Here is a 17,091-nt window from a genome sequence, read left to right on the forward strand (position 1 = left end):
CTCCTTTAGCCGTACACATCCCAGGGCAATCTGGAAGGAAGCGGGTGAGGTAACCACTTCCCATGCTTATCTAATGCAGTGATGCACTGCTGTTTCTTATGACACACAGCGGCCAGAGGTCTGTATTTGATCACGGCAACATGTTGCTCATTATTTCCGTGGATGATGTGCATGGTAGCATTAAATATTTATGTTGTGTTCATGTATTACAAGTTTAAGATTCAGATTCTCATTTTAAAAAGGTGTTGAGTGACACTGTTCAGATATAGTATCTGAATGAAATAATGAAAGATGGAGAGTTGATTATGTCAGAAGATTTGTCCAAGCACAGCATCTCGTAAATGGAGTGCACTTATATAGCACTTTTATCCAAAGCGCTTTACACTACACACTACGCTCATTCACCCATTCACACACATTCATACTGGTGTTAGAGGCTACCAAGGCACACTGGTGCCACCTGCCACCATTGGGAATTCATTCACACACCGATGAATGCAGCATCAGGGGTTTGGACTCCTAATACCAAGAAGTGATTGGTTAGATACCTGGCTATTGGGATACTAAAATAAATAAATGAATCGTCTGAGGTAGAGCATGTGGATTTGCCCCTGTGTTTGAAAGGGGTTACTGCCTTATCCTGGCTTCATTCATCATATGATTCATGTCTCCTCAGTCGGTAGTACAGTATCATTTTCTTTCAGAGCCCAATCATGCTCCTAAAAAAACATCCAGCTGAAAAAATAAGAAAGTTATGCGCCCATTAATGTCAATCATTTTCTAATTGCCCATGACTGATGTCTGAGTGGGATTGTCGGTGCAACGTTTTTCTTGACAGGGAGGGAAAACAAAGCTAGTTCATGCTACATTGATCACTGTGATACAATGAACAAAGGAGGATCCTTTCAAACTAACCATTTCCCAAGGAAGAGGACTTATTATTTAAAAAAACAAAACAAAACATAAATCTAGCAAAAATGTAGATGTTTGGTGCCTTTTGTTCAAACATTCCATAAGCAGAGTTACTTTCACCATTTTATAAAAGTTTGTATTCTTAAATCCTTTGTAGTTGCTAAATGTCTCCACCTATATATGGGTGATATGTCAATATACGTATATTGTCAGAACAATATGAAAATGTCCATCATATATAGTTTTCATTTAATTTTTTTGGGCATTTTTCAGCTTTAGGGAAGACGTGTGGCAAAGGGACCTCGGGCCAGATTCAAACCCGGGTCCACCATGGCAAGGACTCAGCCTTAGTGGCATGCACTTTACCAGTGAGCCAGCTCGATCATTTCATCACAACTGGATTACAACATTATTTATGTCATTTGGACGAGGCTTTACATTATGATGTGAAAGGATATTGATTTTGTCGATATCGCCCAGCCCTATATCCACTTCAAAGCTTCAGTTTTAACAATTGGGCCTTTTGCAGGATTCACGTCTTATAGCTTTCTTCTTCCTTCATCTTTATATCTGCTATTGGTGTGTGGTAAAGTTTTTTTTAAAGATTTACATTTCATACTAGTGGTGTGAATCCCCAGAGGCCCCACGATGTGATTCTATCCCGATTCTCAAGTCACAATATGATATTATTGCGTTTTTAAGCATTTTGCGATATGGTGAGTATCGCGATTCAATATATTGGGATTTAACTGTCAAACTGCATTTTTTGTCCACAGAATTCAATTCACTCCGGGACTCTAAATATCGATACTTGGCGGCCATGAATGGATATAATATTGGCACACAAAATATCACAATACTATGCTGTATCAAATCCCCCACCCCCCCACCCCCCACCTCTATTTCATGCTTGTGCAACTTGCCATAATAAAATTATAAATATTTTTGTAAAACTGGTTCTCCAGCGGGTCTCTCTGTAGTAACTTCCAGTGCTTCACATGTATTCTCATAAACATGAGGTCATCTTGGATGGATCTTCTCATACCCGGTGTCCTTGGGAAATGATTGTTCCAGAGACAAAGCAGTGTAGTGACTGTTGTCTGTAAAGATAACTCCTCCGCACATTTCTCATCTGTAGTCTTCTCGGACAAGGCATGTGCAATGGAAAAAAAAACTCCCCAAAGGTGCTAAATAGTTGGGTTTACTCTGCCTGCGAATAATGTTGATTGCATTTTGGCTGCCCCACCAATGAGCGGTTCTTTAGGCGCAAAGTCCAAAGAAGTGTCAGACGGCTAGTGTCGCTTTTCAGCTTTTCCTGCAGTGGAGCAAACGTAAGGCTCAGCGGTGTGAAAGTTTTGCCACTGTAATGGACCAGCCAGCAGTTGCTGTTACATGTAAGGACTCTATGTGACCGTGTCCAAATTTATGCCTCGAACCGAATAATGCATACAGGAAGCTTTTTTTCTCCAAAGTAACTTCTTGCCCAACTCTGCTTGTGGATCAGCCACAGCTCAAAGTTTCCTTCATAGTGTTCCAACAACTTCCTTGTCCTTACATACACTGTGTAGTGGTGTATGTTTGTGATTTTAGATTGGGATTGGTCTAATTTAACCTCCTATATATGGTTTTATGGGGGTCTTTCAAGGTTATAGCAATTGGAAACTTGCACCTGCTGGACATGTGTCCGTAGACCTGTCTTCACTGATGAATCAATGCACCTCCATTGAAGGCCTGTTATATGAGGGTTTTTTTGGAGAAATATCTGGACTTACAAATATGTTTACAGCATTACAAATGAGGAAAAAAAGCCAAAAGTGAATCAATCAATGGACCTTGATTCAGCTTTTCCTCGAACACTGTTTAGACATCCATTCCCATTTTGAAGTTATTATGTCCAACATTAGGGAATGGAGTCAGCATTTGGCAAGCAAAAGGCCCAGAAATCAGGAAGGATCAAGTGGATATCTTTCTAATTAGATTAGATTAAGTCTAGTATTGAGGCCCAGGTTTTCCTCTCGTTGAGACTCTTGTATATCTTCCTCTCTTTGGGGGGAAATATCTACAATTTCCTCAGAGATCAAGCTCCCTCCTCTCAATGAAAAAGCCAAGCCACTTTAGAATAGTTCAGATGGGGATTATGGATTACTTTATTGAAGTAGAGGGGATTTTCATGCTAGACTTTGAAACATTGAACACTGAACATTTGAAAACCCCCCTTTGGTGCTTTCTGACCCAAGATAATCATGGATAACTGTATTACATTAATCAGAATCTAATGTACACATAGTGGTTTGGAATTTGCACTGTTATAAATCATGTATGTTGCACTCTTGGGGCACATGAGTGGAGTGTAAGTGATTTGTTTCGTTTGTGTTGACAATATAACAGCATGACGCTACTGAGGTCCCATCTGAACGTTTCAGTCAGCATTTCTGATCATAACATACCAAAAATTGATTGTTTTTCTTTCTGCTCCAGTCAGAGATGTTTGAATAGCAACGGTGCGGTGCTCTGTTTTTGTAATAGAAGGGGCAATAAAAAATTTCAGTCATAAAGTTAGATGAAAGACAAAGTGTTCTTTCTATAGGTATGGGATCTGCTATGACTGAATCACTCTTTGTTTACACTATAGAGTCTGACTGGCCTTGTACATTTAAAAACTGGTATCAAAGATCTTCCTTCCTGAACTTCTGGGGGAAAAGAGCCGCATGCTAACCTCATTCATGGTTTTGAATTAAACCTCAAAGAAGCACATTGTCTAAATTTCATGCCATGATATAATAAATCATGACCGTTTTCCAGTTGATAGAACTTAAGCTCAGGCTCTGTTCAGCGACTTGTCCCTGTCTCATATGAGCAAATCTGAGAAAAGTTTGGGAAGTGATACTCTGCACGAGACAGAGAGAGAGGCTTCAGACAGTGGTTTCAAGAAGTTTTCTGCTTGCTAATAGTTTGATGGAGTTTTGACTTGAGACCGTTACGTGAGTCCTGTCATCTGGATGTGTTTAGACTGTGTGTGCTCGGAGCTGGCAGCCAGATGGCTTCAGCTGAGGGACAATGAAATCTCCAGGGTCCGCAGGAGAGAAAGCCCTTATTCTGATTCGTCTCCTCAGATGAAACCACATCTGGGCAGCTTTAGCATACCTCGGCAGCTTGTGTGCGGCGGGACACGGAGGCCTCGCAGTTCTCTTGGTGCCGAGTTGATTATTTGACAACAAGTAGTAATTTGTTGGTCCAATTGAAATGACCAAATATACACAACATACCCCTGCAATATCGTCACACATTATAGTCATAATACTGGATTGTAGTTGCTGAATAACTGGATTGTTTATTGAAGACTGTGAGATAGTTATTTAATTGGTGCGTGGCACTCTATCAAACCCCATGCAAGTCACAGACAAATGCTTATTTACTAAAAATGAGCTCACTTATGTTATGCAATCACATTCTGTCTCGCTTGATTTCCTTCAGGTCTTTTAGTCCTGCACCCTCCGTCATCTGTTTACACCAACGTCTTTTGAAAAATCACTTCAAGTACTGCAGTGTGTGAAAGGACAATATTCATTGTCACGCAAGACCAAAAGATATGACGGATATATTGCTTGATTCATCAAGTTAAAAAAACATTTTTCTTTCTGAAGCAGGGCGTAATCTAAAGAATATTTCCTTTTTTTATTAAGTGAAATTAAAATATCTTCTCTTAAATAGCTTAAAAAAATTAAACTGAATTTTAACAAACCCCAAATCAAAAAGATATATTATGACACATCTATAGAAAATGTCTTTAGATAAAAAAAAGTTTGGCCTTTTCCTAGCTTGGAATCTTGGACATTTCAGGCATTCATGAAGCACAGTGTGTCTTTTCCCCCCTATTTCATTGCCTGACTCCCCCCAGTACTGCACCGGATGTAGCTGCAGCTATGACGCAGCCACCGGTGCTGATTGTGTTACCACCAGACTGCGTTTCAGAAGCGTCGCTCCACTAAAAAATAAGCCAAAATGCTGCAACAGCTGCAATTCTAAACAGGATGATCTATCCAGCAGCCGCCGTGTTTTTCCACCTTGATACAGCTTCTGATACAAGTGACGTCAAAAGTAGATAGTGCCACTTGTATCAAGTCTAACTCTGACAAAATATCGTTACATAGTACTGGGCTTCACTATGATGCTATATTTTCTTTAGCACACATTGTGTACATTATTGGAGCTGTGGCTGAAGTTGTTCTTGTTGTATTAATGCATCAATCCAATTTACCCATCCATATTGACATCCATAAGAGTGCTATTTATTGTTATAAAGAGTGTTGGTTATGGGATGCTGTTAAACACTAAGAGTTAAAAATCTTACACACAGAATATTTTAATTCAGTCATTGGTATCCTTAGTGGTATCAGCACTCTGTGATCATCAGTATTATGAATTTGGTATCAGAATGAGTTTTCTGGGTTTCCCCCAGAAAACTGGCTAAGCCTGGTGGTAGAGACCCACCGGCGGTCCACCATGTTTTTGTAAAAAAGAAAAAAAAAGTTTAAAGTTGACAGGAATTTCAAAATTATGACTATTATGTGTTATTATAAGCCATTTATTTAAAATTCTTAAATGTAGAGTCTTACAAAAAGGCACAATCTTGACAAATCTTGAAATACGGTTTTAACAAACTCCTTTCATCTTCAGGAATTTCTGAGACTATGATGATATGAAACAAAGTCTGGGTGTCCTGAAGCATGCTCCCCCGGAGAACATTTTTGCCCTAAAAGCCTAACTTTGGTGCCTCTCGCACATTCTAATGCCACTATTCCATCTTAATCATTGCATATTTTTTATGAATTATTGTAAAGTATAATAAGGGTTCTTGTATGTTTTATTTAAGGAATCATATTTTGTCTTTTGTCAAATTCTGTGGTGGACTCTGCTAACACAGCCATGTACTCTTATTTTGAAAGCTACATGTGTTTGCTTTTATTTTGAAAGTGGGTCTAACACGTTCTTACCGTAACGCCTTATGGTGTGTTATATTAACACTGAAAGTCGGAAGTTGGAGCTCGGAACAACGTTGAAAATTCAGACATATAGGCCAGGCCTATAAAGCACTGGGGGAAACTCTGCTTTTAAGAGAGAATAAGTGGAATTGATGCATCTTTAGTTGCTTTAGGTCTTTCTTGAGTCAGTTATCCATTAGTCAGATTGTCTTCTGTTTCCAACATTGTAAAAGATAGCTCCTGTTGTGATTTTTTGTTATTTTAACTGTCATCATGCAGTCCTGCACCAGCATTTCCCCAAGCTTTGGCATGACCACTTGCTGTGCCATTTCATCACATTTTTTGGCCTTTACCCTCTGTCAAACCAGCCTTTCTGACATATATGCTCAAGTATCCTTCATCAACTTTTGCCTGCTGTCCTCAGGAACTCCACTGCATACCAGCACTCTTCAAACGCTACATTTTACAGATGTATTGGCCGTGGCTGCACACGGGTTTTGCAGTTGAGGAAATATAATAGACTTGCGGTTCCTGTGAGTGTTTCCAGATGTGGTGGCGGTGCGTGTGACTGGAGGGTGTACAAACGGGGATTGTGGTGTCTTGACAGATAACGCATCATTTGTCGAACAAGGGTGACAAATGTCAATAGGTGCATTTACTTTTCACAATAAAAACCTTGCTGGAAGAGGAAACATTTATTATGCATCGCCAAAGTGCATCGAAGCAGGTCTCTTTGTTGACTTAGTCGGCAATGGTACAGTGAACTAGACTGCCACAATGATAGATAAATGACTTTTCTTAAAGGCATCGATTGTTCAGGGACACAGTTGACCTGGAGTTCACTGTCAGGTAGAGGTTCCACTGGCTTTTTTTTTGCTTTCTAATAATCTCCGTAGTGGGGTTTGTGGGTGTGAAGCCAGGTTGGTTGGTGCATGCATTTTATGCTTCTTTTGCTTGATCAGTGAGGTGTTGACATCGCACACGTTCCCCACAGAACGCCACCAAAAACGGACCTCTTCTTCCCTTTAGTCTTGCTCTGTTGACTAGTTTTTGTGTGTGTATACGAACTTCCAAGACTCAACTCTGTGCGACACAGTCCGTTACGTAATTTTGGCGGGTCTGAAAATGTCTTGTCACCATTATCCATGCCAAAATATTTGTGATTCCCAAGTCAACTGTGGAATTAGCAGCATCACAGTCTTCACTGCAGGGCTATCACATTACAGACTGGGAGTAAAGGGAAAAAGCATTTTTCCTTGGAAATAATGTGAGCTTTATCTACGTCAACACACGTCAAAAGTTTCTACCCAGAAAACAACATTTAACACTACTATGAACATCTATGCGATTACCCACCTGTGTATTCACTCACAAGGATGTGCAAATTGACCATAACGTTGTGTAACTCCATTTAAAAATGATGTATGGATTTTCAATTTTTTCAGTGAGCTGGCTATTGTCGTCTTATATGTATGCACTATGAGACAGCTGCACCAAAACAAATGGTTTCTCTGAAATAATGATAGTCTTCACATCAATTCATAGTCTACATATTGAAACAAAGATTTTCCCAAGTGTACTATTCCAAATTTTGTGTTGCAGTTGGTGTTAAAGCTTTGTGTTTATTTTTTGTCATATCTTACAGCATCAACAATAAGCTGCAGCAGCCAGAAGCTGCATCTGGGGTTCTGGAGTACGCCATGAAGCATTTTGGTGAACTGGTAAGTATTATTATTACTTTTTTTGCCTCTCAAAAAAAGGGAAACCATATCTTGTGTTCCATTCAGACAGACACTGGGACTAAAGTTTAGCCTCCTTCTTTCTTTCAACCCAACTATGTTGGCACAGCAGGGAACTGCTACAGACGGCCTCTGCAGAAAATCATTTTTACTGAGTACCTGTAAAAACACCTCTCATCCACTCTCTGCCTTTCTTGATGCATTTTCAGACTAAATCCATTCTTCGTGGGTTGTATTAGAAGTGGTCTCTTGTCATTTATTCCTGGGATATCCTATGAGGGTCATTGGAGACACATACCCCCCAGAACACCCTGCTCTTAATGCGCAACACGTGGAAAAACCATCTGCTACGCTGATCAGTAGTCAAGGGCATGGAGCAGAATTATGGACTTTTTTGTCCAATGGACAGGATATTTGGATTTTCCTCGATGTTTGCACACCTTTTATGTGTCTCTGCTGCTTTTCCTATTAACTTTTTGGGACTAGTTTGAACTTTTTTCCAAGTGAATGTTATGTCTCATCCAAAAGAACACAAACACCAATTAATGGCAGTTTGTATGGTCCTTAAATAGCTAGTTATAGTTTCTGTGACTCTGAATGTTACTCCTGATGGGCCAAGTTGAAAGCCATAGAGTAAGCCACTATTTTTATCCCTGGATTTTTTTCTGTTTATGTACAGAACTACTCCTCCCTAATATTACTGTAAACTGCTCAGTGTTCCATGTTCTGTGTAGCGGGATCTGGTCCAGGTAATAAATAACTGTCATCAGTGGAAATGCTTTGGGCATCATCACATGGATTTTCCACATCAATTACACAAGTTGTTGTGCTGATCATTCTCCCTTACTGTTACCAACATTGCATCATTAGTTGCTGTGGTTTTTGTTTGCTTGTTTTGAGGGCGCTTTCACAACCCAAGTCTGATTGGTTAGTCCAAATCAGAGGGAAATTGATACATTTGGTTAATTTTGTATTTAGTAATTTAGTAATCTGCTCTGGTGTTCCAACCAAACTGATTTGGAGGGAAACGCTCAGAACGAGCTCTTGATGAGGCTCTGGGTCGTCAATAATGTGTTAATCCATTATTTCCAACGTGCTGCAATCAGACACCTGTATGATCAGAGAAAGCGAGCCTTGGTGCGATCCTACAATCATCTTCTATTTTGAGCAATACGTTGATAATTCTGCAATGAGAAATTGGCTTTAGCTCAGTGGTAGCCTATAGGGTGAAACTAAATGAGAAATTTCATCTTTATTATTTTATTTGTGTACATCTCACCACGCAGGTAGCCCACAATCCACTGCGTTTTGGTTCATATCCTTTAATTGGATCTGATTCTGGTCAGATCACGTTCACAGTGAATCGAAACGCCCTGGGTTCTGTTTGAAAAGGGACCCTCTCTGCAAGTGGTCTCAGACTGGTTGTTTTGGTCCGCACCACAAGTACGATTGGAGTGTTCACAAGCAACCGAATGAACCGTAACAAGGATTTAACCAGAGTTCGATTAAAACTGACTTAACTTTGGGGTGTGAAAGCGCCCTAAGATGTACTGGTCAGTCATTTTTAAGGATCAGTACCAATCATGAACTTCATGATGATAGAACGGACTAAATCAGCATCTCCCTAGTCTGGGAAACCAGTTGAATCTGCCGAGCTCATGTTTTATTTGTTGTGGCAGATGTGTCTGGTCGCTCTCCCATTCAGACAGATTTTCACCTGATGTGGACCTGCCAGACCAATCACAACCATTTATATCATATAAGGCAGATTTGAAAGGATGACTGATATCAAGCACAGCTCACAAAACTCAAATCAAACTGTCAAACTATGCAGCACTAATCAAATATGAATCAAGATTCTGTTACAGCATTGCTTATTTTCTTGCCTCAGATGTTCTCACATAAAACATATTTTAGTCACCGTTTAGCTGTAATTTTTGGAAAGTTTTCCTACTTGAAAACAGACCAAACACTGACCAAACTTGCCTCACTCACTTAAGTTAGGATGCTGTGTAAAATGTAAGTAAAAACATAATGCATCAAATGCACAATTCAGAGTGAATTGAAAAGAAAAATGCAAGAAATACAAGTTATAAATAAAAGAGAAAATATATTTTATTTGCGCAGTTTTCCTTTGAATATATATACAGCTCTAGAAAAAGTTAAGAGACCACCACCATCAAGAGGAAGATGGATGGTCACAAGCCATCAAACAAAGCTGAGCTGCTTGAAATTTTGCACCAGGAGTGGCATAAAATCATCCAACTGCAATGTGAAAGACTGGTTGAGAGCATGCACCAAATATTGATTTCTGAACTTTTCCTAAGTTGAAACATTATTATTGTTTTGTTGAAAAATTATTACAAATTAGTTTTCTTTGGATTATTTAAGGTCTGGAAGTACTGCATCTTTTTTGTTATTTTGACCAGTTGTAATTTTCTGCCATTAAACTTCTAAATGACAGTATTTCTATTTGGAATTTGGGTGAAATGTTCTTGGTAGTTTATAGAATAAAACAAAAATGTTGATTTTACTCAAACACATACCTATAAATATTAAAATCAGAGAAACTGATAATTTTGCAGTGGCCTCTTAATTTTTTCCAGAGCTGTCTATAAAATTATCTTATTCTGTTTGATTTACATTTAAGTTAATGTCCTTACTTTTTTGGAATTTGGTTTGTATAGAATGACATTCATTAACTGTCCAACAAAGGTCTCTTATTTGCCCATGATAATTTATGGCTTAACAACAAAACTCCCAACAATCCATATGGTGGCAGACTTATTATCATACAATGTTTTAACATTTTCCTACAATCCAGAGTTTGCACAAAGTTGAATTCAAAGCTTGGCTGCTCTTGATGACAAAGTTAACATATGCAATCAGTGGTGGGAAGACACAGTAAATAGTTAACCCTGTAAAGATAACCTAAACATAGTGTTTTCCAATAAAACGCATTCACTTTATTTTATGAAGTGGTTATTTGTAGCCTAAAGTCAAGTCAAATGTTTTTCCCAACCATTAGGACTCAAATGGAAAAGGTCTTTCCTCCTGCCTTTGTGAACTGCATTTATGTTTCTCTGTAAAAGCATGTTAAAAGTGAAAAGACTCAGTAAAAACAGCTTCACTGTGCACCTCCAGGAACCTTGTTTATGAGGTGACTATTTGGAAAGCTTTACTATGGGAGGATGTAAGGTTTCCCTGTTTAGTATACCAGTCAGGATTCATCAGTAAAGCAAAGGCTGGAAGAAATGCATGTACGTCATTGGTGGATGAAGAAGTAAAGACCTAGAAGTCAGTTTTTATAGGAGGTCAAGGTTTATGTATTATAGGTATGAGATTAAGAGCGAAATCTCAAATCAGCCATGTTGCTTTGGCAATTTTTTTCATGAAGGTTGTGGAAGTCTTTGCCTGACTATGAAAAGACAGATAGTATGATTCCAAAACTCTTTGCTTTCACGCATACATGAAAAAAAAAAACTACCGGGTCCGTCACATGATGTAAAGTGATCAAAAGCCTTTTTCGCATAGACTTACATTGGGATGTCTGTAAATCAGCAGATATATTATTTTTAATGTCACAATGCCTGGAAAATAACTTGTTTCACTATCAAAAAATTTCATCCAATAACATTGATTAGGTATAGAAGAGCCGTATGATTAAATAATTTTATCACTAAACCAGAAGTAGCCAAGCCTACTATAGAGCACTTGCTCAATGGGCCTCATAGATGAGGGAGAGACATACAGTGCTGAAAAGTATTCACCCCCCTTGGATATTTCACCTCTTTGTTGCTTTTACACATGAAATCATGGTCATTATAATGTGGCTTTTTTGACAAGAATTTGCAAAAAAACCCTCTTTTTATATCAAAGGGAAAGCAGCTAGTTGATGCCAGCAGTGTCACAGTTAGTGAAGTGGAGATCAGCTGAGTGCAGTTGATGTGTGTCAAGTGATCGTAGCATAAAAAAACATGTGTCTGGGAGCTCCAGTCTCTGTTTCATCACTATTCCTGCTACAATTGCAACATGAAGACAAAAAAACACTTCAAGCAACTCAGAGAAAATATCATTGAAAAGTAGAAGTCAGGAGATGGCTACAAAAAATGTCCAACTCACCAGAAAGCCCACAGAGTTGACCATGATTTCATGTGTAAAAGCAACAAATGTGTTTAATATCCAGGGGGGTGAATACTTTTTCATAGGCATTGTAGAAGATCCAGGTATTTTTATGCACAGAATTTTAACTTTTTTGGCTTCATGCGCCACTTTCATACGAATTAATGGGTCCCCGCCTCCAAACCTGCATCCAGTTCTCTATACATCCATGATCAAGATAACAAACACATGTTGGCTATGTGATGAAACACAGGAAAGTAGTTGCCGTTTACTGACTCCTCTCTGCTTTTATCCACTAGGAAATCCAAGCCACCTGGTATGAGAAGCTGCATGAGTGGGAGGATGCCTTGGTTGCTTACGACAAGAAGATTGACATGAACAAAGAGGATCCAGAGCTCATCCTGGGCAGAATGCGCTGCTTAGAGGCCCTGGGAGAATGGTATGCCAGTAGTTGTATATGTTGTGAGTTCAGTAGTTAAACTATTTGTTTAAATCAGTGCTCCAGCCTTCAGGTCTCAGATCCATTGATATGTATTTTGCAATAAAAACACTTATGGTAGTGTCAGTATTAATGTTTGCTGACTGTGTTCAATTGAAAGTTTCTGAAACATACCGCTGTGGGCTTTTTTTTAGTACAAATGTGATTTGCTGAAGTGATAAAATAGAGAACAAATTGGTTTCTTCAGGTTTTAACCTTGGCTGTAATGGATACAGACAGTGTCTGAGGTAGTATATTTGCTGTGGGCTATTCCATCTCCCGTTTATTTTTTGCGTAGGAAGCCTATTCCTAATGAGTCCTGACGTTAGGCCTTTGATGACTGGGTGAAAAAGGAGGGAAAAGTTCCTCCGAGTTGACCGGAGTCATTTTGCCGGGAAATGCATTAACAGGCATCCAACGAGAGGCGCCGCCACTCCAATGAAACCTCACCACAGCTGAACTCCATAATGACTGCCCACCTTCAAAGAATGATTTTTTTTTAAGGAAAAAGAAAGTCACAAGATATCTGAAGGATCCAAATATGTGGATCGTCAAAGCTCATGACGCTAAGCAGATGTTAATTTGCTTATGTAACCTGCCTGCTAGTGCCATCGCTGTATACACTGCGAGTCATTTCACTAGAAAATGATTCAGCTGAATGTGCTTTTGTTTTTGTGTGTGGATGAGTAAGACTGGGAAATGATATAACAACTGACCGGGCCATTAGTCAAAGGAGATCAAATTTAAGAGAACACATTGTTCCCTGTTAAGGTAAGGGGATATTGTACCAGTGTTCTGTGTGAAAAATCTCTCTCACCAGTTTTGGATTATCACAGAATGGAGTGAGTGTTTTTGACAGTTGGACTGAAACATTAGTAGAGTATTGGACAGCTTTGAGGCAACCTTTAGTCTCGAACGTCCATCTTAATATCTGAAATTATTTAATCAAAGGGATCAACAAAAATGTGTACACTTAATGAAAAATGACTTTTACTTAGTAATCGAAGCTACAATAGTGAGTCATTTTAGTGTCAATGTGCCAGTTTGAGGTATCAATCTCCCCACTATATTCTTTATCTTTAGCGCAGCTGTTGTCGGCTTGTGTAGTAAAACATATTGGTTAGTTTCATATTGTGACCACTCATCATCTTTTTCAGCAGAGTTTGTCAGTCTTAAGGGAATGTTATTATTATTTTATTTTAAGATAACCGCCTTGACACAATTGATAACTATCTTTTTTTAATCTGTTTTTCTTAAATTAAATACGTATTTTTTGGTTCAGGCGATTTGGCCTCCTGTTTCAGTTAAACGCTATTATTTGACATTACACCTTGCAACTATTTTGTCATGTGTTGGGTTAGGGTCTTGGTTTGGAGACCTGTGTATGATAAAGCCCCCTTTAACATCCTTTACATATATAAATTTCACTGAAAGAACAGCATTTCAAAGTTGGATATGGAGAAAGCCTTTTTTGTTTCACAATGTGTAAAATCCTTTGGAAGTGTAGATTTAATTTAGTGAAAACATATGGCAAAATACCAGGATATTCATTCCTTTAATTGAGCACTGGTTGTGGTATTTTGTAGTATGATGCTAATATTAGAGGTGGGTGAAAAAAAACAATACAGTATAGTATCGCAATATTTTGCGTGGCAATATTATATTGATTCATGGCTGCCAAGTATCCCAAGGCCGTCAGTATTTTTCGCCGTTTTTGTTTTTTGGAGGCTGTTGCAGGCTTTTAGGAATATACTGGATATTGGAATTGTCGAAATAATGCTGCAAAGTTAGGCTTTTTTCATAAAAAAAAAAAAATTCAGAGCTGTGGAGCTTAAAGTTGAGGAAAGTTTGATAAAATGCTGCAGTTGTTGTCGTCCATACATGTTTGATATCAGTTCAGTTCAGTTTGACTGAATACTTTGTTGGTCAATCTGTGGGTTTGACTCTCATTGTGGAGAAATAAAAAGACTGCAGTTAGATGAATAGACTGCATTTTCTGTCCACAAAATTAAATTCAATCAAGAATTGATTTGTCCAATAAGAGAAAAGTCTCCAACGGTTAAATGGTTAAATCGCAATATATTGTAGTGCAATACTCACCATATCGCAAAATGCTTCAAATCACAATAATATCGTGTTGTGACTCAAGTTTCGGGATAAAATCGTATCGTGAGGCCTCTACTGATTCACACCTCTAGCTAATATGTTACCTAAAATAACCTGCACACCCATACCAAGGATCCCCACTGTTCATTCTGGCTGATTAGGGATCTGTTTACATTTAAGTTGGGTGGAGATATGCTGGGTATTAGTCATATATCAAAATAGCAGAGAAAGCACAGGTGTGTTTGATAACATTTAAAATTACTATATCCCCTTTAGGCGAGCCAGTACCTGGTATGGTCCTGGTATTGCGGATGCTGGCTCACTGTCATGATTTACTGGAACACCTAATAGAGCTGACTCATTGTTAACGTGTGCCATGAAAAGGGTTTAAGGAAACTAACAAGACAGTGAGGGAGATATCCTGAGAAAAGGTTATTAGGACCAAGTGAAAACCCCTGTGTGGGTGACTAATAGTAGTACTATTAGTTTGGGGCCTTTAAAGGACACTAATGTCTCCTTATAAGATTTATTCGAGCAACTTTTCAATTGAAATTCCAAAGATGTGAATAAAGCTCTGCTGAGTCAAATCACAACTCGAGCTCTTCCTTCCACTGGACTCTCTGTCTGCTGCCGACACACACACACACACACACACACACACACACACTCGCAGTGTACCGGAGCATTTTGTACTTGTTGCTTTCATGTTATACGATAGCCAGGCAGCTGGAGAACGGCTTCCCTTCACTGACCCCTATCCAAACCTGCCTCTCTCTCTCTCTTCTTCTCTGTCTGTGCCTCCCCTCCATCTAAGCTCGCTCCAGCATCCTGCCTGTAAACCACATGCGCCGGGTTTGATCTCGTCGTGGACAATGCCGCACTGATTGTTGTTAATGAGGAATTAGTCTCGGTTAGATGCACCTGACCCCAACAGGAACATCCATCTGTTCGCCGGGATGCTTGATTTTATCAGACCGTTATTGGACGGTACACTGAGACAAGAATTCCGTCTTCGAGAACAAATGAAGAAATAACTAATGTCAGATGTATAAAACAACAAAGTCTTATCTCCTCATCCTTGGCTGGAAGTGCTTGGCTCTTCTGATGAAGGATTTCTTCAATTGTTTATGTTCTACATTATGTTTCTCTTCTTTTTTTTCTTTTACACAGCTCTCATCAAATCAATTTAGATGTTATTGCGCAATGACGGAGCATAACTCTTGGTGGTTGAAAATCATTTCTTGCACTGTTTGATCAAGTGTTGTGTTATCAGTCCATACTGCAGTGTATACTCTGCACCTGATTACCTGCTCTATTCAGGATGGCTGAAGTCATTTTCTGATTAACCGATATCGTCACTTTGAACATGGGATTGGAACAAATCTGGATCTGTTTTCTCTACTATCTGAAGTATTTGTTTAATGTTTTCCAGGGGCCAGTTGCACCAGCAGTGCTGTGAGGAGTGGACTCTCGTTAGCGAGGAAACCCAGGCCAAGATGGCTCGTATGGCTGCTGCAGCCGCCTGGGGTCTAGGTAACCACTCAAGCATTTCATGTCACATGTGAAGCGCACAATTGAAAATATTTAGAAAGAAAAGGTTAACGATGTAGTAGCAGTTAGCTGAGTTTTAAGAAATGACTTGTGTATGGAGCATTTAAGCCATCCTCCGTCTGAGTGCAACAACGCAATCAAACCTAGCAGCAATGAAAGCAGTAACAGCTCCTGCCAAGTCCCGCTCACATAACCAGATGGGAATGGCATCCAGTCATAACATTGACATATCGTAACGTGCAATGATGGAGAAAAGCAGGGACCACACTGCAGAGCATCCTCTGAGGTTTGAGGTCTGTGGCTCCGACTTCTTTAGTTCATCGTAAACCAGGAGATGAAACTAGCAAGCTTGTCTGTCCAGGACTCACGCCGTCTTTTATTGTTGTTGTTGGGGAGCAAAATGTTGAATTTGCAATCATTAAATAATCTCAAGCTGAAGTGCAATTTAGTTTAAAACGGGAACTGTCAATCAGCCTCAGTCTTGATTAGCTTTGTCTCCAGACATTTAGTAATTGGCCGTTTCAGGCATTATTAAAAAGCTTTTAAATGACGTTGGGCTCGGTGGACGATGATGGATGATGCCATTGTCCATCAGTCCAACCCTTGAACACATCATCTGGAAGCTGGGAACCAAAAGATTAAGTTGAGATGCTGCCCAACACTGTCAAGTTGTCATAAAAGTCTAATAAACATTGTGTTTTGATTGGGAACCTATTCAGATGTTATAAGTTTAGAGAATATAGGAGCCCTAAAACAGTATATGAGTATATGAAGATAATTTCCATGTTCAATTGTGTCTAATTAGTTGTCTCAGCAATTACCGTGCTGATACCATTTGTTAAACAGATTTGGTACTACATTTTTTTTTTCTTCTAGAGAATTGATAAAAATGGCAAAAACTTGCTTTGAAGTACAACATTAGAAGTAGGGTTGCAAAATTCAAAAAGAGTTGGAAACTTTCCATGGGAATCAACAAGAATTTATGGGGATAAACAGGAATAAACTGGGAATTTAGAAAAATTGCAGCTTGGCCCCTTACAGGGAACTTGAATATAGTTAGGGGATATTTTTTAGCATAATCTTGACTAAATCAACCAGATTTCATGCAAGTATACTTAAATATCTGCTATTCCTCAATTATATGCACAGAGCATCCTGCAGGGCTGCAGAGGCCACGCCCCCTATACACACTGTGTATTCC

At 39.1% G+C, this 17,091-nt stretch overlaps 1 protein-coding gene across 2 annotated transcripts in view; it reads left to right on the forward strand.

The window, feature by feature from the left end:
- The window catches only part of mtor (mechanistic target of rapamycin kinase), a 120,073-nt gene that overhangs the window by 57,250 nt on the left and 45,732 nt on the right, over window positions 1-17,091 (forward strand). For both annotated transcript variants that reach the window (XM_059333126.1, XM_059333127.1), the window contains exons 29-31: window positions 7,540-7,615; window positions 12,055-12,194; window positions 15,772-15,872. In XM_059333126.1, coding sequence (XP_059189109.1) covers window positions 7,540-7,615; window positions 12,055-12,194; window positions 15,772-15,872 — 317 coding nt within the window. The remainder of the gene's footprint in view (window positions 1-7,539; window positions 7,616-12,054; window positions 12,195-15,771; window positions 15,873-17,091) is intronic.

The sequence above is a fragment of the Centropristis striata genome, chromosome 5, assembly GCF_030273125.1.
Source record: "Centropristis striata isolate RG_2023a ecotype Rhode Island chromosome 5, C.striata_1.0, whole genome shotgun sequence".
NCBI classification, from domain to species: domain Eukaryota; kingdom Metazoa; phylum Chordata; class Actinopteri; order Perciformes; family Serranidae; genus Centropristis; species Centropristis striata.